Consider the following 23,700-nt stretch of genomic DNA (forward strand, 5'->3'; position numbering starts at 1 on the left):
TCCTCTTCAGTACCTCTGAAATCAGTTTATTTGGTAATTCTGTCCACCTGTAATCATTCAGCCTATTTTGTCTTCACCCTCTTATTACATTTTTTAATCATTTATGTGTTTTTGCATCCAAGAATAGTTATTGGAAGAGTGCGTAATATTGTCATTTGGTGATCTATTTTCTTTGCTAATCATTTCACCTGCAGATGCCTAGATTTTACCATTCTTTGCTGTAATTCAGGGACTCTACTGAAGGAGGGATAAATTCCTTATTACAAATAAAAAATACAACACAATTTATCTTTCAAATACAAAATATTTTTCCTTGTTTATTTATATATTTTACATTATACTGCACACTTTGAGCATATGTTGATCATGCATTTCACTGATACATCTACACATTCAATGAAGTAAAACTTGGGACTATTGACAGAAGAGTAGTGGAGTAAAGAAAGACAAAAAAAATTCATTAAATTTGAATTATTTAGAGCCTTTTCTCTAATACTCACTAAGCAATAGTTGGGAAAGAAAAGAAGAAGGTACATATGTCACCAATACTTGAATAGACAAGATTGGAAGGAAATAAAATAAACAGTGTTATTACATTACTAAGATAGTAGAGAGAGGATAACATTGACTGTCCTTCCTTTTGTGCTTGGGTATATTTGTATCTTGAAATGACTTTTTGTATCCCCTCTTCATTTTATCCTGTCATTATAGTTTATGTTAGGTGTACCCTTATGGCCTATATCAATCAAATTATATACTATCACATTCAGTAGCTATCTATGAAACTGTGCAAACATGAATAAAAGCTGTGTTTTAAGATGTACCACTGTCACGTATAACCTTCAGTCTGCAACTAAACACAGAATTGCAAAGTGATTATTTGTATAGCTTCAATACACTTATGTTATTTAAAAAAGGTGATTACTATAGTTACAGTCAACACCAATTCATTTCAGACACTGAGCTAAATGGTTTGTTATGGTTATAACATAAATATACACTGATGTTCAAAATTAATGCAACAAACCACTATTTCCCCATCCCAAGTCTAATTCATGATTTAATCATACAAACTGTCAATAGATGTCTGTACAACTGTGTTCTGCACAGAAGGTAGCATTTGGTCAATGGAAAATGATGCCAACAATGGCACCTGTTGGTGCCAGGTACTGTCACAGCCACAATTACTATGTGCACAGTCACAGACAGTGCAGTATGACACAGAGAAGATCCCCACCAGGCTCTCTGCAGTGGAGGGCCATAGGAAGAATGGAAGGAGGGCAGTCACTAACTCATGGGGCCTGCTGACTTAACATGAATCAATCTGTTGCTTCTTGGATGTGGCAACAGCTTATAGAGACTGAAACTGTATCCCCGAGACTAGGGCTAGGGCAGCCATGTGTGACATCAGACAGAGAGGACTGTTATTTGGTGGTAAGGGCAAGACAATACTGCCTTAGTACTGCACAGCAACTGGCATCAGACCTTGTAGCATCCACTGGACATGTTGTATCAAGGAAAACTATGTAGATAAGGCCTCCACCAGAGTGAAATTTAGTCAGAGACCTGCTGCATGTGTGCCTTTAACATGTCTTCACAGAAGGAATGCCTAGATTGGAGTTGTCAACATGCCACCTGGGCAGTTGAAAAGTAGGCTGATGTGCTATGTACAGACGAGTCCCAGTTTAGTATGGAGAGCAATTCTTGAGGGATTCACATCTGAAGGGAATGTGGAATATGATTTTGAGACCCAAACATTGTGGAAAGAGACTGATATCTAGGAGAATCACCAATCAAACACCTCTTCATGAAATTGTATGGGTGAATCGGAAAGGTTTAGCTGCTGTCAGGTACCATTACGAGTCTTAGGACCTCATGTACAGTTGTTGTGAGGTACTGTGTACCCAGACTTCATATTGATGGACAATACTGCTCGAACTCATAGGGAATGAATGGTTGTTTTCTTGGAAATGGAAGATCTGTACTCATGGTGTCTGCTCCCTTTCCCAATTTGAATCCTATAGAGCATGTCTGGGATACACTAGGGACACAGGTTGCATCACATCAACATCCACCAACCACTCTTCAAGACTTAAGAGTGGCTCTGCAGGAAGAATGGGCATTATTGCCTCAACATGGCACAGATGACATTATTCACAACATGCTCCATTGTTGTCAGGCCTTTATTGCTGCCAGAGGTGGTCACACGCCACGATGAGCACGTTAACCAGTTGTTGCAATGTGTGTGCAAATCTGTTAAGTTAGAAAAAATGAAGAAAATTCTCATCTACTGTTAATTAGGTTGCAGTTGTTCACATTCTGTATTCTTTACACTGTTTCTACTTTGCTATCAGCTGTTTGTACTGTTTTGTGGCAACATAAACACAACCTTGCAACTTTTCCATTTGTTGTTTTAATTTTGGATACCAGTGTACATTCCCCATAACTGATTTTGTGTAAATATCATCAATTTGTTAATCTATAACACACATGTCTAAAAACTTAACTGTAATGTATATATTATGTACTTTTCCTTGTTATATAAATTACTAATTTTAAACAACATTTAGGAGTCAGATTGGGCTTCCAACAATAACAATAATACATTTTTAAAATATATCACACTGGAAACATTAAAGAATTCTATGCTGCTTTCTGTTTCCCATCCCCATGAAAGCATCATTGAGTATCAATATAATTACTTTGGCACTTCTTCCTGAGCCACTATAGGCTTCTTTTCATCAGTAGTAATATCTTTTGCACTTGGGGCAATTTTAATTTGTGATAGTACCACTGGATTGATTTGCTGTGTGTTATATGTAGATCCCCATTTAATCTTACCAGCTTCTGATGAAGTCATCAGGATTGAATATGAGCTGGCATGATCACTTTCTTTGCTGTGATGAATACCATAAAGAAAATAGACCAGTAGACCTGAAATGTGAATAAATCATTAATCTTAGAGCCAGCACTGTTCGTTCACAAGTAGAGGCACATTAATAATCTAAACTGAAAGGTTAAAATTCAATATCAGGCAAAAAATCAAGGACAAGAACAAATAAGAATGGGTTTCCATTATTATTATATAGCTATAAGTTGGAAGTGTTCACACACACACACACACACACACATACACACACACACACACACACACACACACACACAGGTCAAAACCCTGTCATTCAAAAATGCTTATTTTCCTCTCTACTGGTTATGCATTTTGTATTTTCTTACCTGTCTTTTTTCTCCTAACTCAGAAATGATACATTGGTAAGATAGACACACTAAATATCTATTGTTTATGGCAGGTTAATGCTGTGTACTCAATTGTGCCTCAGACCTGTATCCTCCCCTTACACAACAAAAGTTCTTTCTGAGTATACTACCTAGGCATGCCTGACAACTCAACTTATGCCTTCTGTCTTTTAGTACCTCTTTCTTTGTAATCTCCACAAAGGCTTTTCTGTAGACCTCTTATGTGCTGTACTAACACCTCTGAGGCATTGGAAGTTGTGGGAAATGGCTTAGCTATTGTCCATGGACAGCTTTCAGAAAGAGTCTTGAGTATATGCTAACATGAAACTTTTCTGGATGACTGAACAACAATGCTCATTAATAAAAATGCAGGTAAGTAAGTAAACCATTATTACATCTTACTCATTTCAGTTGTTTGATGCAGTTTTGAAAAATCTGTCTGTACCTACTTACCTTCCTAGCAATAGATCAATAGATTGTTAAGCTTTTCAGTTAGAATATCATAACAGCATTCAAAAAGCATTTGTGGCAGAGTTTATTAGGAAAAAATATCCCATTTTCTGTGGCTGTCTCAAGACTGCTCATTGTAAAGATCATGAAATTTTGCTTGGGGAAATGAGATATTGTGATATCTGTGGTGCCTCACTTACATGAGTGGAGTTGTATGTGATTGCAATCAGTTGGATGTCACGAAGGTGGCTTGCATTCTCCTAACTAGTTATCAAACTGTAAAAAGGAAAGTAGCAGTATAAAGTAGAATCTGAGTCACATCTTCTTTCTGACAAATCTCCACATCATCAAGAGATGAATACTAGGTTAAAAGGCAAAGTGAAAAAAAATGACCTAGCTGGGATTTGATTCTGCAACCTTTCAATTACTAGCCAAGTGCTCTACCAGTAAACTATCAACCAGATTTAAATGTGGTCATGCTTTCTGCTAACTCAAAGCACTGCTGCTCTCTCAAGTTATGGCCACTGTTCAGTAGGTGATAGTGACATCGTTTTCACAACTGAACTTTAATTCATTGTAATTCAGACAATATGTACAAATTGTTTACAGATTATATACCAAAACCTTTTGGAGGTGACTTCCGTTTATGAATAGAGGAAAGAGATAGGAAATGTGCATCAGTGAGTATAAGTATAGTTCATTTTCTAACAGCAATTTCTAATTCTAGTTTCTCTTAATGTAGTATCACGTAAAAAGAACTTATCTCTCACAGGGTGACTTTTTGCTCACTGTCAGCTCATGTACTCGGCCATTCTATAGAAGTTTTCTTCCATTACAAACTTTTTTAAGGTTTCATGGAAAATCCTATCAGTTTTTGTAATTCTCTTGGAAATCTTTTATTAACTTGATTCCAGAGTATTTAGCTCCTTTTTCGAAAATTTGAAGTCTATGTGGAAAGTGCTGCAATTGGTTTCTGTTCCTTGCATTATGGGGACAAATAGTGTCATTGGTCACCAGTTTTGAGGGATGTTGTATCGCAGTTCCAGTGGTCTTAAATATATACAGTGATGGAAATGTCAAACTATTAAGATCGTTGAAACAATTTCTATAAGATTGTTTCTGCCCCTTTTTCAATATAATTCAAATAACTTTCTTCTGTAGTTCATTCCTGTCATGGTTTAGTTTCCCCATGCTGTCATTCCATATTGCATATATGGTTCAAAAAGTCCATGATAGGCAGTGCACAGAAGGTCTTGATAAAAATACTGACCCAGCTGTTTCAATACAAATAACACTGTTCTTAACTTACTGGAAACAGTGTTTATCTTCTGGCTCCAATTTAGCTCACTGTCTATCATTATATCTAGAAACTGAACTGAAGTTGCTTCTTCCAGTCCTTTTTCATTTAGAAAACACCCATGTTCTCTCCTTTTCATTTATTGTTGAATCGTGTACAAATTTTTTAAATTAATTATTAACTCACTTTCTGTTAGAAATTATGTTGCTTTGTCGACTGATATGAAATTGTTTTTCTCGTGCTTCAGAACTGTTGGAAACATTGAGCATAGTCATAGTATCTACATACAGTGTCTTTATTTTCACATGCATTTGTATTATTACTATGCTGGTACTGCGAACGGCTGAAAGCAAGGGGAAACTACAGCCGTAATTTTTCTCGAGGGCATGCAGCTTTACTGTGTGGTTAAATGATGATGGCATCCTCTTGGGTAAAATATTCCGGAGGTAAAATAGTCCCCCATTTGGATCTCCGGGCGGGGACTACTCAGGAGGACATCGTTATCAGAAGAAAGAAAACTGGCGTTCTATGGATTGGAGCGTGGAATGTCAGATCCCTTAATCAAGCAGGTAGGTTAGAAAATTTAAAAAGGGAAATGGATAGGTTAAAGTTAGATATAGTAGGAATTAGTGAAGTTCGGTGGCAGGAGGAACAAGACTTTTGGTCAGGCGAATACAGGGATATAAATACAGAATCAAATAGGGGTAATGCAGGAGTCGGTTTACTAATGAATAAAAAAATAGGAGTGCGGGTAAGCTACTACAAACAGCATAGTGAACGCATTATTGTGGACAAGATAGACACGAAGCCCACGCCTACTACAGTAGTACAAGTTTATATGCCAACTAGGTCTGCAGATGACGAAGAAATTGAAGAAATGTATGATGAAATAAAAGAAATTATTCAGATAGTGAAGGGAGATGAAAATTTAATAGTCATGGGTGACTGGGATTCAATAGTAGGAAAAGGGAGAGAAGGAAACATAGTAGGTGAATATGGATTTGGGCTAAGAAATGAAAGAGGAAGCCACCAGATAGAATTTTGCACAGAGCACAACTTAATCATAGCTAACACTTGGTTCAAGAATGATAAAAGAAGGTTGTATACATGGAAGAAGCCTGGAGATACTGACAGGTTTCAGATAGATTATATAATGGTAAGACAGAGATTTAGGAACCAGGTTTTGAATTGTAAGACATTTCCAGGGGCAGATGTGGACTCTGACCACAATCTATTGGTTATGAACTGTAGATTAAAACTGAAGAAACTGCGAAAAGGTGGGAGTTTAAGGAGATGGTACCTGGATAAACTGACTAAACCAGAGGTTGTACAGAGTTTCAGGGAGAGCATAAGGGAACAATTGACAAGAATGGGGGAAAGGAATACAGTAGAAGAAGAATGGGTAGCTTTGAGAGATGGAGTAGTGAAGGCAGCAGAGGATCTAGTAGGTAAAAAGACGAGGGCTAGTAGAAATCCTTGGGTAACAGAAGAAATATTGAATTTAATTGATGAAAGGAGAAACTATAAAAATGCAGTATGTGAAGCAGGCAAAAAGGAATACAAATGTCTCAAAAATGAGATCAACAGGAAGTGCAAAATGGCTAAGCAGGGATGGCTAGAGGACAAATGTAAGGATGTAGAGGCTTATCTCACTAGGGGTAAGATAGATACTGCCTACAGGAAAATTAGGGAGACCTTTGGAGGAAAGAGAACCACTTGTATGAATATGAAGAGCTCAGATGGAATCCCAGTTCTAAGCAAAGAAGGGAAAGCTGAAAGGTGGAAGGAGTATATAGAGGGTCTATACAAGGGCAATGTACTTGAGGACAATATTATGGAAATGGAAGAGGATGTAGATGAAATGGGAGATACGATACTGTGTGAAGAGGTTGACAGAGCACTGAGAGACCTGAGTCAAAACAAGGCCCCGGGAATAGACAACATTCCATTAGAACTACTGACGGCCTTGGGAGAGCCAGTCCTGACAAAACTCTACCATCTGGTGAGCAAGATGTATGAGACAGGCAAAATACCCTCAGACTTCAAGAAGAATATAATAATTCCAATCCCAAAGTAAGCAGGTGCTGACAGATGTGAAAATTATGGAACAATCAGTTTAATAAGTCACGGATGCAAAATACTAATGCAAATTCTTTACAGACGAATGGAAAAACTGGTAGAAGCCAGATCCTCTTCACGCAGTATCGTATCTCCCATTTCATCTACATCCTCTTCCATTTCCATAGTATTGTCCTCAAGTACATTGCCCTTGTATAGACCCTCTACGTACTCGTTCCACCTTTCTGCTTTCCCTTCTTTGCTTAGAACTGGGATTCCATCTGAGCTCTTGATCTTCCTCGGGGAAGATCAGTTTGGATTCAGTAGAAATATTGGAACATGTGAGGCAATACTGACCCTACGACTTATCTTGGAAGCTAGATTAAGGAAAGGCAAACCTATGTTTCTAGTATTTGTAGACTTAGAGAAAGCTTTTGACAACATTGACTGGAATACTCTCTTTCAAATTCTGAAGGTGACAGGGGTAAAATACAGGGAGCGAAAGGCTATTTACAAATTGTACAGAAACCAGATGGCAGTTATAAGAGTCGAGGGACATGAAAGGGAAGCAGTGGTTGGGAATGGAGTGAGACAGGGTTGTAGTCTATCCCTGATGTTATTCAATCTGTTTATTGAGCAAGCAGTAAGGAAAACAAAAGAAAAATTCGGAGTAGGTATTAAAATCCATGGAGAAGAAATAAAAACTTTGAGGTTCGCCGATGACATTGTAATTCTGTCAGAGACAGCAAAGGACTTGGAAGAGCAGTTGAACAGAATGGATAGTGTCATGAAAGGAGGTTACAAGATGAACATCAACAAAAGCAAAACAAGGATAATGGAATGTAGTCGAATTAAGTCAGGTGATGCTGAGGAATTAGATTAGGAAATGAGACACTTAAAGTAGTAAAGGAGTTTTGCTATTTGGGGAGCAAAATAACTGATGATGTTCGAAGTAGAGAGGATATCAAATGTAGACTGGCAATGGCAAGGAAAGCGTTTCTGAAGAAGAGAAATTTGTTAACATCGAGTATTGATTTAAGTGTCAGGAAGTCGTTTCTGAAAGTATTTGTATGGAGTGTAGCCATGTATGGAAGTGAAACATGGACGATAACTAGTTTTGACAAGAAGAGAATAGAAGCTTTCGAAATGTGGTGCTACAGAAGAATGCTGAAGATTAGATGGGTAGATCATATAACTAATGAGGAGGTATTGAATAGGATTGGGGAGAAGGGGAGCTTGTGGCACAACTTGACTACAAGAAGGGATCGGTTCGTAGGACATGTTCTGAGGCATCAGGGGATCCCCAATTTAGTATTGGAAGGCAGGGTGGAGGGTAAAAATCGTAGAGGGAGACCAAGAGATGAATACACTAAACAGATTCAGAAGGATGTAAGTTGCAGTAGGTACTGGGAGATGAAGAAGCTTGCACAGTATAGAGTAGCATGGAGAGCTGCATCAAACCAGTCTCGGGACTGAAGACCAAAACAACATTGTATTATTTACAAAGAAATTGAAGAGGACAGGTCGCATTACAGATCCTTGAGGTATGGTATACATAATGCTCCTAACTTCTGGTCTGTATAAGTTGTTCATGATTTCATATTACTTCCTGATGTTGAGATATGATGTTACCCAGTCTGCTGCATGTCCACGAAGACTAGTATTCTCTGGTTTCTTTACTAGGAAAGATTAATTGTGTCAAACACCTTGGATAGGTCAAGAAAAACTCCAGACATTGCAATCCTGTTCTCCAAGGCCTGTACAAGAAATTCTGTTAATGATTCAACTTCTCTTTTCATTGATTTCCATATCTGGCACCTGTACTACTCTGAAGTTACTACATCATTCTTTTCCAGGTAAGCACCTAGTCTGTTTAGTATAAGCATTTCTAATATTGTGGAGAAGCCAGATACTAAATATACTGGTCTGTAATTGTTAGGATTGGCATCTTTTCCCCTTTTTGTATACAGGCACTACTTTAATTAATTTAGGTTGATCAGGAAATAATCCTTTTTGGAATGAGCAGATGACAGTATCCAATAGAGGTGCAATTATTTCTGCTGTCAACTTCACATCAATCATACAGGTTCACATTAATGTTGAAAAAACCCAACTTTGCAATTACAAAATGATTACATTGATTTACAAGTTCTTAACATGATATTGATCATTAGACGATAAACACTGACGTCCAGATGGACAAGATCAAATTAAATGAGTGTATTGATACACTGAAGAAATACTCAGCTTAGACTGCTTTGTACTGAAAACTGCCTATTTCTACAATGACTTCTGGAAATAATGTTTTTTTCACATTTTGCATTTATTGATTCCCTTACATCTAGCAGAGTAATCTTCTGGGGCAAATCAGCTAACCTCAATAATGTAATTATTGTGCAAAAATAATCATCAAGAGTGTTATGGGGAATAGAGATTAGATTAGATTAGATTATTTTTTCCTTCCATAGATCCGTACTGAGGAGCTCCTCATGGATGTGGAACATGTAAATTATTTTTTTAAATTTTTTTTAAAGCTGAAATAACAATACTAATAGTATGAATATATACATACATTATTTGTTTCTATTAAAAAATTCGTCAATGGAGTAGAATGAGTTGGCCACTAGTAAGTCTTTCAGGCTCCTTTTAAACTGATCTTTATTTGTAACTGAATTTTTTATATTTGCTGGCAAATTATTGAAGATGAGAGTTCCTGAGTAGTGGACCCCTTTTTGAAATAAAGTAAGTGCTTTTAAGTCCTTGTGCAGATCATTTTTGTTCCTGGTATTGTATGTATGAACTGAGCTGTTTGTTGGAAAAAGAGATATATTATTTAGGACAAATTTCATTAAGGAGTAAATATACTGAGAGGCAGTAGTTAGTACACCCAGTTCTTTGAAGAGGTTTCTACAGGACTTCCGTGAATTTACTCCACAAATAATACGTATTACATGCTTTTGGACTCTGAAAACTTTTGTTTGACTTGAAGAGTTACCCCAAAATATTATACCATATGACATTATGGAATGAAAGTAGGCAAAGTATGCAAGCTTTTTCATTTTTATGTCGCCTATGTCTGCTAACACTCGAATTGCAAATACAGATTTGTTAAGGTGTTTCTGCAGTTCTGTGGTGTGCTCCTCCCAACTGAATTTATTATCAGGTTGTAATCCCAGGAATTTAAGACTGTCAACCTCTTCTATCTCTAGACAGCCTGATTTCTTGCAGAGACCTCCTGCAGTATCTTGGAATTCTTACACTTACTTTACAATGCATTAGACTTCTGTAATACTAATAAGATAATGGTAAAAAACATATCAAAATTATCTGTGTCATACAAGAATGACATAAAAGATATAAAAAGTATTCTCATGTAGACTTCCTATTCCTGCGTAGGGTACAAAGCAAAGCTCCATTTTCTGGACAAAAATTAACTTCTTATTCTCAGCCACATGTCAAGCTATTGAGTTTTGTAGCAAATTCAAAATTAAATTAGAAGTTTACCTCATTAGTCAGTATATCTGTTTGAATGTTTGGGTACTGAGTATGCATATCTCCATGAGAACTGTAGGAAATGTTGTCCATCCCTTCTGTGCCCCTGCCACCATGCCCTGTACTCATCCCCCCTTCCCACCACACCTGCACTGGCTCCTAATTCTTACAGTACATACTAGCAGTTATCTTTCAACAATAATCAATATCTCCATGTCAACTGCTTGAATTAATATGTGAACTGTACCATGCAATGGAAAGAGGAGCATGTTTTTCCAAAGTAAAGGCCTTTTGCTGATTTTAAAAGAAAGTGATCTGCAGCTCTTTTACGTATAAATAGATTATGATGGGGGTATTTAACTAGTAATGTATGCACAATATCATTACTGGTATATACTAATGCTGATTGTAGAAGTAACTTAGTATACCTGTATTCCAGCAGCAATACATATTGTAAATCATTCCAGAAACAAGAGGGTCTTCCAAAATGTGATCTATAATTAAATAGATGGAAAAAAAGGAGCAGAGGACTTGCAAAAGGTGTTCTTTATTTGTTCCTGAACTTTTACAGTAAGCATCGATGGAAGACCATATGAAAGAGAAATTTTAACCAGGTCAACTGTTCTAAATAGTATGCAGAATATCACCACTGTCACCAGCAGTAGCAACAGCAGCAGTAATTGAGCTCCAGAGAATCATTCTATTACATTTGTAGATGTTGTTTTTGTGCAATTGTTGTTTATACCAAATAATTTAATATCTTATTTATATACAATACGTCCCAAATTTGAATCATGATTTGGCACATTTTTAATCTACCAGGATGTTTCAAATTAGCACACAGTCGACTGCACAGTGAAAATTAATTCTAGAAATAATCTGCTAGGTTGTGGCTAAACCATTTCTCTGTAATATCCTTTGTTCCTTGCTAGTCCTGCAAAGTGTACAGAATAATTTCCATGAAGATTGTAAGGTAAGAGGCGAAGTACTGGCAAAATTGAAGCTATGAGTTTTGCTTGGCTGCTCAGTTGATGAGCACTTGCTCATGACAGGCAAAGATGCCAGGTTTGAGTCTCGGCTTGGCATAAAATTTTCATTTGCTACAAAGTTTCAAATCAGCACACACTCTGCTGCAGATCGAAAATTCATTCTGTAAACCTGTAGCCATTAAGCTGTCCTGGAATATATTTAATGTCCCACACACATTGCAAATATTGTAGGATGGTACACAAAAGTGTTTTGTAGACAGTCTCCTTTCCAGACTAACTGCAATTTTCCAGTATGTAGTCAAAGAACTGAATTCTGCCATCTGCATTACCCATGACAGAGCCTATGTGACCATTTCCTTTCATATCCAAATAAACTGTTACATCTAGGTATTTTTAAGAGTTGACTGATTCCAACTGTGACTCACTGATATTATAGTCAAGAGATACTTCTTTTCTGTGTTTCATGAAGAGCATAATTTCAAATTTCTAAACAGTTAATGCAAGTTGTCTATCTTTGCACTAGTTTCAAAATTTATCAAGATCTGACTGGATAATTTTACAGATTATTTTAGATAGCTCTTCATTGTAGATAACTGTATCATATACAAAAAGTCTGAGGTTACTACTAGTATTGTCTGTCAGGTCATTAACATACCATATGAACAGCAAGGATCCCAATAAACTTCCCTATGTCACACTTAAACTCATTTTTCATCCAAGATGACCCATTATGTCCTCCTTACCAAGAAATTTCCAGTACACACAAATTTATATAAATAAATGACTGGACAGACAAGGTGGGTAGCAATTTATGGCTGTTTGCTGATGACACTGTGGTGTATAGGAAGGTGTCATTGTTGAGTGACTCTAGGAGGATACAAAATGATTTAGACAGAATTTCTAGTTGGTGAGATTAATGAGTTGAAACTCTTTGTCTTTAAATATGTCTGCTTGTGTCTGTATATGTGTGGATGGATATGTGTGTGTGTGCGAGTGTATACCCGTCCTTTTTTCCCCCAATGTAAGTCTTTCCGCTCCCGGGATTGGAATAACTCCTTACCCTCTCCCTTGAAACCCACATCCTTTCATCTTTCCCTCTCCTTCCCTCTTTCCTGATGAGGCTACAGTTTGTTGCGAAAGCTTGAATTTTGTGTGTATGTTTGTGTTTGTTTGTGTGTCTATCGACCTGCCAGCACTTTCGTTTGGTAAGTCACATCATCTTTGTTTTTAGATATATTTTTCCCACGTGGAATGTTTCCCTCTATTATATTAGTGCCTAGTTTTATATATGTAATTGATTTTCTAATATATTTTGACTATTACTAGTTAGTATCTTTCATTATAGGGCAAAATCAGTAATTGTTTCGTAAGTTACATTCTGTTGTTGACATATAAACAAATATAAATTCTGTACTAATTGTAAACATTTGGAAGATGAAATGCTAGTATTCTTAAAATATCTATTTGGCTCTAGTTGGAGACATGTTAGAAAAACCAGCCCTCAATTAATTCCAAAGTAATTAACAGTTTTGTCAAAAGTATTGTTTACATAATGATATTTGTTAATTTCACAATTAAAACAAATAACTTGGTTTAACCCTTGTAGTAGAAGAAACTGTTAAAAAGATGGAATTGTTCAATGTATTCATTTGATTTAATGAGTTAAGTTTTAATTGTAATTTCTGTAAATTTAACTTTAAGCACTGTGTAGTTTCAGTACATATTATCATGATGATATATAAGGTCCCGATTTTTGCTCATGAGACAGTCAGTCCGTGGCCAAGTTTCAGACGAGGAACCTGTGCTGGTTAGAATGACAACAATGCATCAATTTAACAGTGTAATAAGAGTTACACAATTAGGCTGTGTGTGGTAGTGTCTGCTCCATACATACTTTCTATTCTTCAAGAACTGTGAACTTTGTGGTTAGGCTTTTACAGCTCATAGATCTTCAACAGTAAACTATTGTAGCAGTATGTGGATGGTTCATCTGCTAACTATTAATGAGGCTTATAGGAAGTTAGAACAATAGTGCACTGGCCATATATAACTGTGTATTATTAGGGGGTTGTGAAAAGTGATAGCTTCATCTATCAGCTGCAGTGCACTGGACATATATAACTGTGTATTATTGGGGGGTTGTGAAAAGTGATAACTTCATCTGTCGGCTGCATCATTTACAGTAGACAGTAACTGCACATCCAACGCATATTTTTTCAGCCAGTATGTTGACACCGAGGATGAGAAATGAAGAAATAAATAAAAATAGGCAAACCACTACATGTGGTACCCTGACATGAGGATTATTGTATGTGAGCACAGTAAACTAGAACTCACAAACTGTGACAGTGAAGTGTGAACTCGAGCAGTTTACAGGAATTTAAATGGAAGAGATGATACAATCGATCAGCGCTGGGGTTTCTAAATGAAGAAGGTGCAGCAGCCAATCAGCGAATGGGTTCTAAGGAAACAGTCACTGAGTATAGGAGCAGCGAATCAGCATGCAGGTGGACACAGCTGACAAGGAGATAAGCAAGATGTCTTGCCAAGAGAATTATAATTGGCCGCAGCCGTGCAGATCCAGATGACACCCTGAGAACCATAGCAGAGCAGCAGCAGACAAGTGATTAAAAACAAGATAATTCATTGCAAAAGCTGTTTTGATACATAATGAGTGACCTTAATGAACAAGACGTGATGGGAGACAAGGGTAACAGGAGACTGGTTCTATAGATGCTAGTACTTATAAATCAGACAAGAATGTAACTTTGAATGATGGGGGTGAAAGTAATATTGTAGATGAAATGATAAAAGTATCATCTACAGTGTATATTGAGGTGAGCAGAATGGACGAAAACAGTACTGAAGTACATGAGACCATTAAGGTCAGGGAGGAGGAACCTAGTAGCGAAAGTCAGCAAGGGCAAAAGTTTATGGCAGATGAAAATTTGAGAGCAATTTTAAGGCAAATTGTGAGTAGTTTGAATTGTTTGAGTAATATGAGTACGAAAGAAGACATGAATAGGATGGAAAGTAGTATGAAAGAAGACATTAATAGGGTGGAAAAGAAAACTGATAGCATTAGAACTGACATCGTTAGCTTAAAAGATGAACTGAAGAAAGAAATTAAAAAGGAAATTAAGGTAGTTAGTCCTAATCTTTCAGAATTAAATAAGATATTTGGTATGGTAGTTAAAGACTGTGATAATACTAATGAGAAATTAACATAGGGTTGTAAATGTGTGAAAGAAAGAAAGGAGCTTTGTGATGACAATAGTATGAACGTGGAGGTTTTCGAGAAACAATGTGCTGAAAATAGGGTTAAACTTGGGAAACAAATCGATCACATTAAAAATGATTCAAAAACTAAGGTAGAAACCAAGTGTGCATTAGTGGTAGAGGAAAAACTGAAAAAAGTAAATAAAACTGTAGATTCAAAATTGACTAAAACAGAGAAAAAAAATTGGAAGAGGTACCAAATCTAAAGCATAGTGTAAGTGAAAGTGTGACTAATTCTGACTGTAAGTATAATGATGATAGAAATGATGAATCCAGTAATGATGAGAATGGGGTATTTGAAACTATAGTTAATAATGAGGGCAATGTGTTAAGTTAAGAAAGAATTAATGAGAATTTGTTGTATGAAGATCACATGGTAAGTAAAAAGCAAGTGTGTCAACCTGTAATAACAGCAAGTATACAATATATACATGTTAAGTGTTTACTGGCCAGTGGTAGTGATTTGATTGGACTTTTTTTGAATCTATTAAAAACACAGAGGGTATAGTAGTGATGCATGTTTCTAGAATAAAAATTGTTGGTGCTACTGGTAAGCAATTAAACAGTGCGAAACAAGAGGTGCTATTAACTATGGAATTGGCGGGACAGCTGTTGGAGTGCAATTTGTTGGTGATTCAAAATCTCAGCATTGATGTAATATTTGAGACTAATTTCCCTTGCAAACAGCAAGTAGGGGGTTCAATATTCTGTGTTTGATTAATTATGTGTCAATAATGATTACTCCCCTTGTCTGTCTCATTTTCCATGTTTCCTGAGGCAGTCAAACTCTTCTCTTATCCTATCTGTAGTTTATAAGTAAATCAGAAACACTATCTTTGACTTCCATATAATTTGTGTAGTAATATAGAAATATTGTAGAAAAGGTTTCTCTAGTGTTATCTGTGTGTATGTGTATATGCATATTATGTTGCGTTAGTTATAAGTGATGGAATCGTAACAGGATGGAAGAAAATAAATTGGTACCATGGTAAAAAGAATTTACGTCAGACAAAGAGATAAGGTAAACTGAAAATGAAAGGTGTCATCATATGTGGACTATAATTAACATCTGAAGTAATCAGCTCATTGGTGTAGTAGCAGAGACAATATGCAGTATGAACCATCTTGAATACTAGGTATCAATATTAATTGTGGTATAATAGAAGTGTTTGTGTTAAGTGCAATCAGGATATGGAGATAACTATCAGACTATAGAAGTTTGTCATGCTATAGCCTTTTCTAACATTAAGAAATTCCAACTTTAGACATAGTTGCCTGGAGTAATGTGTGTGGAAATAGTAAGCAAGGTTTGTATGTATATCGACCTTCAGGCTAGAATCTTAAGCAGTTTGATGTAATACAGTGAAGTAATAGTTTTGCTAATGATAATTTTGTCTGATCATTAATGAGAATTAAGTTTGCCTTAACATAAGGAACTGTTACTGTGGAATGTTTTTCAGTAGAGTCAGTTTTGCATTAGATAAGATGAGTAGGTATTTATTTATTAGATAATGAAACAATAATGAAATAATAAAATAATGAATAATGTTAGGGTCTTAATGGTTAGGGAGCCTGTCTCTGCATTAGGGATATTTTTTGGGAATGCACTCCACTAGCTAACAAGGTAAGAAATGTAAGTAAACTAATGGAGCTGACAGACAAGATTGAGTAATGGAAAAGATGTTGTTGTGGTCTTCAGTCCTGAGACTAGTTTGATGCAGCTCTCCATGCTACTCTATCCTGTGCAAGCTTCTTCATCTCCCGGTACGTACTGCAGCCTACATCCTTCTGAATCTGGTTAATGTATTCATCTCTTGGTCTCCCTCTATGATTTTTACCCTCCACCCTGCCCTCCAATACTAAATTGGTGATCCCTTGATGCCTCAGAACATGTCCTACCAACCGATCCCTTCTTCTAGTCCAGTTGTGCCACAAACTCCTCTTCTCCCCAATTCTATTCAATACCTCCTCATTAGTTATGTTATCTACCCATCTAATCTTCAGCATTCTTCTGTAGTACCACATTTCGAAAGCTTCTATTCTCTTCTTGTCCAAACTATTTATCGTCCATGTTTCACTTCCATACATGGCTACACTCCATACAAATACCTTCAGAAACGACTTCCTGACACTTAAATCTATACTCGATGTTGACAAATTTCTCTTCTTCAGAAACGCTTTCCTTGCCATTGCCAGTCTACATTTGATATCCTCTCTACTTCGACCATCATCAGTTATTTTGCTCCCCAAATAGCAAAACTACTTTACTACTTTAAGTGTCTCATTTCCTAATCTAATTCCCTCAGCATCACCCGACTTAATTCGACTCCATTCCATTATCCTTGTTTTGCTTTTGTTGATGCTCATCTTATATCCTCCTTTCAAGACACTATCCATTCCATTCAACTGCTCTTCCAAGTCCTTTGCTGTCTCTGACAGAATTACAATGTCATCAGTGAACCTCAAAGTTTTTATTTCTTCTTCATGGATTTTAATACCTACTCCGAATTTTTCTTTTGTTTCCTTTACTGCTTCCTCAATATACAGATTGAACAATATGGGGAGAGGCTACAACCCTGTCTTCCTTTCACTTCCTGTATTTTACCCCGGCCACCTTCAGAATTTGAAAGAGAGTATTCCAGTCAACATTGTCAAAAGTCTACAAATGCTAGAAATGTTGGTTTGCCTTTTCTTAATCTAGCTTCTAAAATAAGTCGTAGAGTCAGTATTGCCTCACGTGTTCCCATATTTCTACAGAATCCAAACTGATCTTCCCTGAGGTTGGCTTCTACCAGTTTTTCCATTCGTCTGTAAAGAATTCGCGTTAGTATTTTGCAGCTGTAACTTATTAAACTGATAGTTTGGTAATTTTCACATCTGTCAATGCATGCTTTCTTTGGGATTGGAATTATTATGACGGCCGCAGTGGTATAGCGGTTCTAGACACTCAGTCCGGAACCGCGGGACTGTTACGGTTGCAGGTTCGAATCCTGCCTTGGGCATGGATGTGTGTGATGTCCTTAGGTTAGTTAGGTTTAAGTAGTTCTAAGTTCTAGGGGACTGATGACCACAGATGTTAAGTCCCATAGTGCTCAGAGCCATATGAACCATTTTTTTGAATTATTATATTCTTCTTGAAGTCTGAGGGTATTTTACCTGTCTCGTACATTTTGCTCACCAGATGGTAGAGTTTTGTCAGGACTAGCTCTCCCAAGGCAGTCAGTAGTTCTAATGGAATGTTGTCTACTCCCGGGGCCTTATTTCAACTTAGGTCTTTCAGTACTCTATCAAACTCTTCACACAGTATCATATCTTCCATTTCATCTCCATCTACATCCTCTTCCATTTCTATAACATTGCCCTCAAGTACATCGCCCTTGTATAGACCCTCTAGGTACTCCTTCCACCTTCCACAGACAAGAATGAGTAATGGAAAAGATAACTGTTTACAAACAAATGTGATGTAACTGTAATGATGATCTAGTTTTAAATTAGGCAACATTGGGCAGTTCATACTGTGCAATTCATGACACAGCAGCTGGAATGAGAGATTAACAGAAAGAGCAATCCAGAATGAGATTTTCACTCTGCAGTGGAGTGTGCGCTGATATGAAACTTCTTGGCAGATTAAAACTGTGTGCCCGACCGAGACTCGAACTCGGGACCTTTGCCTTTCGCGGGCAAGTGCTCTACCAACTGAGCTACCGAAGCACGACTCACACCCTGTACTCACATCTTTACTTCTGCCAGTACCTCGTCTCCTACCTTCCAAACTTTACAGAAGCTCTCCTGTGAACGAAGGCAAAGGTCCCGAGTTCGAGTCTCGGTCGGGCACACAGTTTTAATCTGCCAGGAAGTTTCATATCAGCGCACACTCCACTGCAGAGTGAAAATCTCATTCTGGAAACATCCCCCAGGCTGTGGCTAAGCCATGTCTCCACAATATCCTTTCTTTCAGGAGTGCTAGTTCTGCAAGGTTCGCAGGAGAGCTTCTGTAAAGTTTGGAAGGTAGGAGACGAGGTACTGGCAGAAGTAAAGCTGTGAGTACCGGGCGTGAGTCGTGCTTTGGTAGCTCAGTTGGTAGAGCACTTGCCCGCGAAAGGCAAAGGTCCCTAGTTCGAGTCTCGGTCGGGCACACAGTTTTAATCTGCCAGGAAGTTTCAGAAAGAGCAATATTTACAAGTCATATGATGCTGCATCATTGGATCTACAGGTTATCCGAAAACTTTAATTTGTGTTCTGAGGAATACTGGGATGAAGAAGAGCAATTTTGCTGATTAACTGATAACTGTGATGCTAGGCTGATGTGAATATTCTGACAGGTCAACTATTTGGTAACATTGTGTGATTTTGTGAGAATTTAATTTTCTGGTTGAATGAGAGTAATACTAAGAGTTGAGTAGACAAATGGGGCTATGATTTGGTACAACTTTCATCCCCTTAATTCTGATTTGAGTAGTAATTAAGTTATGTGATGGCGATTCTATGCTTTTTCTATAATGTAATGATTAGTAAATCTATGATATTGCACATCTTGAGTTTTTGCTATTTTGCAAATGGAAAAGAGATCCAAATCCTTTGAATTTAACCAGTTTCAGACAATTATGACTTAGAGTAATGTTTTGTAGTGTAATGTGCAATTGATTATAAACTTTATAGTCACCACCTTTTGTACTATAGTCAATTTTAAAGCTAATTATTGTAATGTTATGAGAACTATATAATGTATTTATATATGATGTAATGACTATAATTTGCCATTAGTGTTAAATATTTTTTAGACTTAAGTTAGAAGTAAAAGTAAGTGTACTAAAGTAGGATACTTTGTCTAATTTTTTCATGTACTTTGGTGGAGGAGAACCACCTCCAAGGGAACTGATAGCAGTGCTCATCCTTGCTAAGTGCCACATGGACCTCTTGAAGGCTTGGACAGCTTGGTGAGAAAGTGTTTTAAAGCTCATTAAAAGTGTGAAAGTGGTTGCAAAAAGTACTAAACATGTTTTGTCTAAACATGAACTGCAATGTGCAGTATAAATTTTCAACCCATGAGGATGTATTTTGTTTAGCAAGACAGGATTTGTATAAAATGATATTTATCTTAAAATGTAATCTTTATTTACCCAGAAGGACATCACTTATGATCAAGATGCCCAATTTTTTGTTGAAAGTATAACTTTTAGATATTTTGTGATATTGTACACTGTATGTAATTATTTTGTATGCAGATTTTCGTATGGCCAGTTCACATAAGTATAAATTTGAAAAACATATGTGCCATAGTTTTGATACATTTTCTGATGTAATATTTTTTGTGTAGATTTTTAGCCTACTGTCTGGGGTCACTTGTGGTCATTGAATTGCCCAGTGAGCTATTTTCAATATCTGTCTGGTCAATCCAATGAGGGGGTGATGTGACGAAGCAAACTGGGATATTTTTACTTCCCCTCTTGTTTTGCCATTAGCCTGCTTAAATTCGTTTTTCCACTTTTAAATAATTACTATTAACATACGTGAGTATAATCTGCATTTTCATAAAAGAGAAAGGTTGGCCCTCAGTTTTAAAGTAAGGACACCAGATCTAACTTTGTGCCTAATTTTTATATATGTCATTGATTTTCTAATACATTTTGGTTATTACTAGTTAGTATCTTTCATTATAGGGCAAAATCAGTAATTGTTTCATAAGTTACATTCTGTTGTTGATGTATAAACAAACATAAATTCTGTACTAATTGTAATCATTTGGAAGATGAAATGCTTTTGTTCTTAAAGTGTCTATTTGGCTCTAGTTGGAGACATGTTAACAAAACCAGCCCTTAGTTATTTCCAAAGTAATTAACAGTTTTGTCAAAAGTATTGTTTACATAATAATATTTGTTAATTTCATGATTAAAACAAATAATTTGGCTCAACACTTGTAGTAGGAGAAAATATTAAGAAGATGGAATTTTTTGATGTATTCATTTGATTCAATGAGTTAAGTTTTAATTGTAATTTCTGTAAATTTAACTTTAAACAATATGTAGTTTGAGTATTTATTATTGTGATGATGTATAAGGGCCTGATTTTTGGTCACGAGACAGTCAGTCCATGACTGAGTTGCAGACGAGGAACCTGTGTTGGTTGGAATGACAATATTGCATCAACTTAACAGTGTAGTAAGTGTTAGACAATTAGGCCATGTGTCGTAACAGTGACAGTGTCTGCTCCATATGTACCTTTCTATTCTTCAAGAACTGTGAACTTTGTGGTTAGGCTTTTACTGCTTGTAGGTCTTCAACAGTAAACTATTGCAGCAGTATGTGGATTGTTCACCTGCTAACTATTAATGAGGCTTATAGGAAGTTAGAACAATAGTGCACTCGCCATATATAACCGTGTATTATTGGGGGGTTGTGAAAATTGATAGTAAAAGATTATGAAATGCAACTGTGCATCTGTCAGCTACATCCTTTACAGTAGACAGTAGTTGCACATCCAACTCCTATTTTTTCAGCCAGTACATCAACACCAAGGACAAGAAACGAAGAAATAAATACAAGTAGGCAACCCTCTACAAGATGAATAGGAAAAACAGTTCCATAATACATGAAATGTATTTGCAGTTGTGAATATGAACAACTATCAGCTGTATAAAGGAATAACAACAATGAAAATTTGTGCCGGACTGGGACTTGAACCCAACTTTCCCGCTTATTGTGAATGGCTGCCTTAACTATTAAGCTATCTGAGCATGGATCACATCCAAACCCAAAGTTCCATATGTCATCAACCCTGTGTGTACAACCTGCACTCATACATCCATTACATATATTCCCATACAGAGGAGACATTTTAATTGAAAGTCACTTGCCTGGTGTCAGCAAGTAAATATTATATTGCAGTGCCTGTGGTGTTCAGAAGTACAATGCATGTTTTTTAGCCATGCATGCATGTCCAAAGGAACAGGCACTGTGGCAGCTACAGCCATTACAAAATACATGAAATGTATTGACAATTGCAAACATGGACAACCATCATTGTTGTCAGTCCATTATATAGCTGATGTTTGTTTGAGATCAAATATCTGCAACTGGGCAGCCAGATGCCAAAAGACACAGGTGGGCAGACGTGGACAAACAGCTGACCTAGGGGCAGTTAGGCAGCCTCTGCAAAAGTGCTGAATTGTCCAAGTGCATGCAGGCAGGGGTGGCCATGTAGCCCGCATATGCATAGAATGTGTGCAACAGGACCACATGGTGGGTAATCAATACTCACTGCACCTGCCTTAGGGATGGCCACAAGTATCCAAACCTGTACCCTCTGGGGCAGCTATGTTGATAAACACAGATGACTGGCTCTTTTTATCAGTTAATGGTAGAATATATTAAGAACTTTATGAAACATAAACATTAAATTTGCTCATCTAATCTGCATAGTGCTTACATACATACATTTGAAAGTATTGGCACATGGATGATATTCTCTATAAAGAATTACACTATCAGCAATAAAGTTGGGAAAATAGAAAAGATGTAATGAAATAAACTGCCTGATATTTAGATATGACTTTGCAATAATCTCTAAAAATCTCCTAGCTGAATTAGTATAAATGAATCTCTGGAAGTTAATACCACTAGAAAAGACAAAATTGTTAAGGCTTTCGTGGCCACTTGTTGACAAACTGCCTATTGGCTTCTGTCTCAGGTTCTTCGGCCAAGTTCATCTAATGATTTTTCTGACGTTTTGCCAGCACGAGTGGCTGGCATTGTCAAAGCTTCACCCTCCATTGCCGGTGGTGAACTGGAGGCGAGCTCGCGGCCGCAGACTATATGTACCTGGCGCGCCAACGTCTGAGGGCTTCTCTGCGGTCATTTCCGGTGCGGTTCTCCTCTTGCTACCTGCGATGGTCATTTGCTGCAGTACGGGAAGCCAGGATCCGTTTACCTTAAGGCTTTCCTCTTTCTTGTTGAAACTGTTCGCGTGTTTTTGGATTTCTACAGCTTCTCTAAACAAGCGCGTGTGATAGTGCTTCTTTACAGCCAGAACTTCCACGTCGGCAAATTTTATTACGCGATCGGTCTCATTCTGTGCGTGCTCTGCCACGGCCGATTTCTCCACCTGCCCCAACCTGCAATGTCACTTATGCTCTTTGATCCTGGTGTTAATTGATCGTCCAGTCATTCGGACATAAACATTTCCGCATGTGCATGGTATACGGTATATTCCCGACATTGCAAGTGGGTCTTTTTCTCTTTCGCCGATCTAAGACACTCTTTGATCTTCCTTGTCGGTTTGAAAATTGTCTTTACGCCGTGTTTGCACAATATATGGCTGATTCTGTCCATCACTCTGGGAATGTATGGCAGAAAGGCCGTACCCGACATTTCTTTTTCTGGTTCCTTACTTCGCCGAGTGTTTGGCTCTGTTACACTTCTAATGTAATTTCTGGAGTACCCATTGCTCCTCAGAACAGTTTCCAGGTGTTGCATTTCTCGTTTGAGGTGTTGAGGCTCACATATTTGTCCTGCTCTCGTTATGAGCGTACTAATCATGCCTCTTTTCTGGCTCGGGTGGTGGTTTGACAGTTTGTGCAGGTATTGGTCCGTGCTTGTCGGTTTTCAATACACACTGTGTCCCAGGTTTTCGCTGTCCCTTGTGACCAGCACATCTAGAAATGGCAGTTTCTTGTCCTTTTCTACTTCCATGGTAAATGTTATGTTGGCTTGGAGGCTGTTCAAGATCAAAGAGTGTCTTAGATCGGCGAAGGAGAAAAGAGACCCACTTGTAATGTCGGGAATATACCGTATACCATGCACATGTGGAAAAGTTTATGTCGGAATGACTGGACAATCACTTAACACCAGGATCAAAGAGCATAAGTGACATTGCAGGTTGGGG

The 23,700-nt window shown here is 37.3% G+C and overlaps 1 protein-coding gene across 2 annotated transcripts in view; it reads right to left on the bottom strand.

Moving 5' to 3' along the window:
• Window positions 1-318: 318 nt before the first annotated feature.
• Window positions 319-23,700, bottom strand: part of LOC126473641 (cationic amino acid transporter 4) — a 246,156-nt gene continuing 222,774 nt past the window's right edge. For both annotated transcript variants that reach the window (XM_050100830.1, XM_050100829.1), the window contains one exon: window positions 319-2,934. In XM_050100830.1, coding sequence (XP_049956787.1) covers window positions 2,699-2,934 — 236 coding nt within the window. In that variant the 3' untranslated portion in view covers window positions 319-2,698. The remainder of the gene's footprint in view (window positions 2,935-23,700) is intronic.

This window comes from Schistocerca serialis, chromosome 4 (genome assembly GCF_023864345.2).
Source record: "Schistocerca serialis cubense isolate TAMUIC-IGC-003099 chromosome 4, iqSchSeri2.2, whole genome shotgun sequence".
In the NCBI taxonomy this organism is placed as follows: Eukaryota; Metazoa; Arthropoda; class Insecta; order Orthoptera; family Acrididae; genus Schistocerca; species Schistocerca serialis.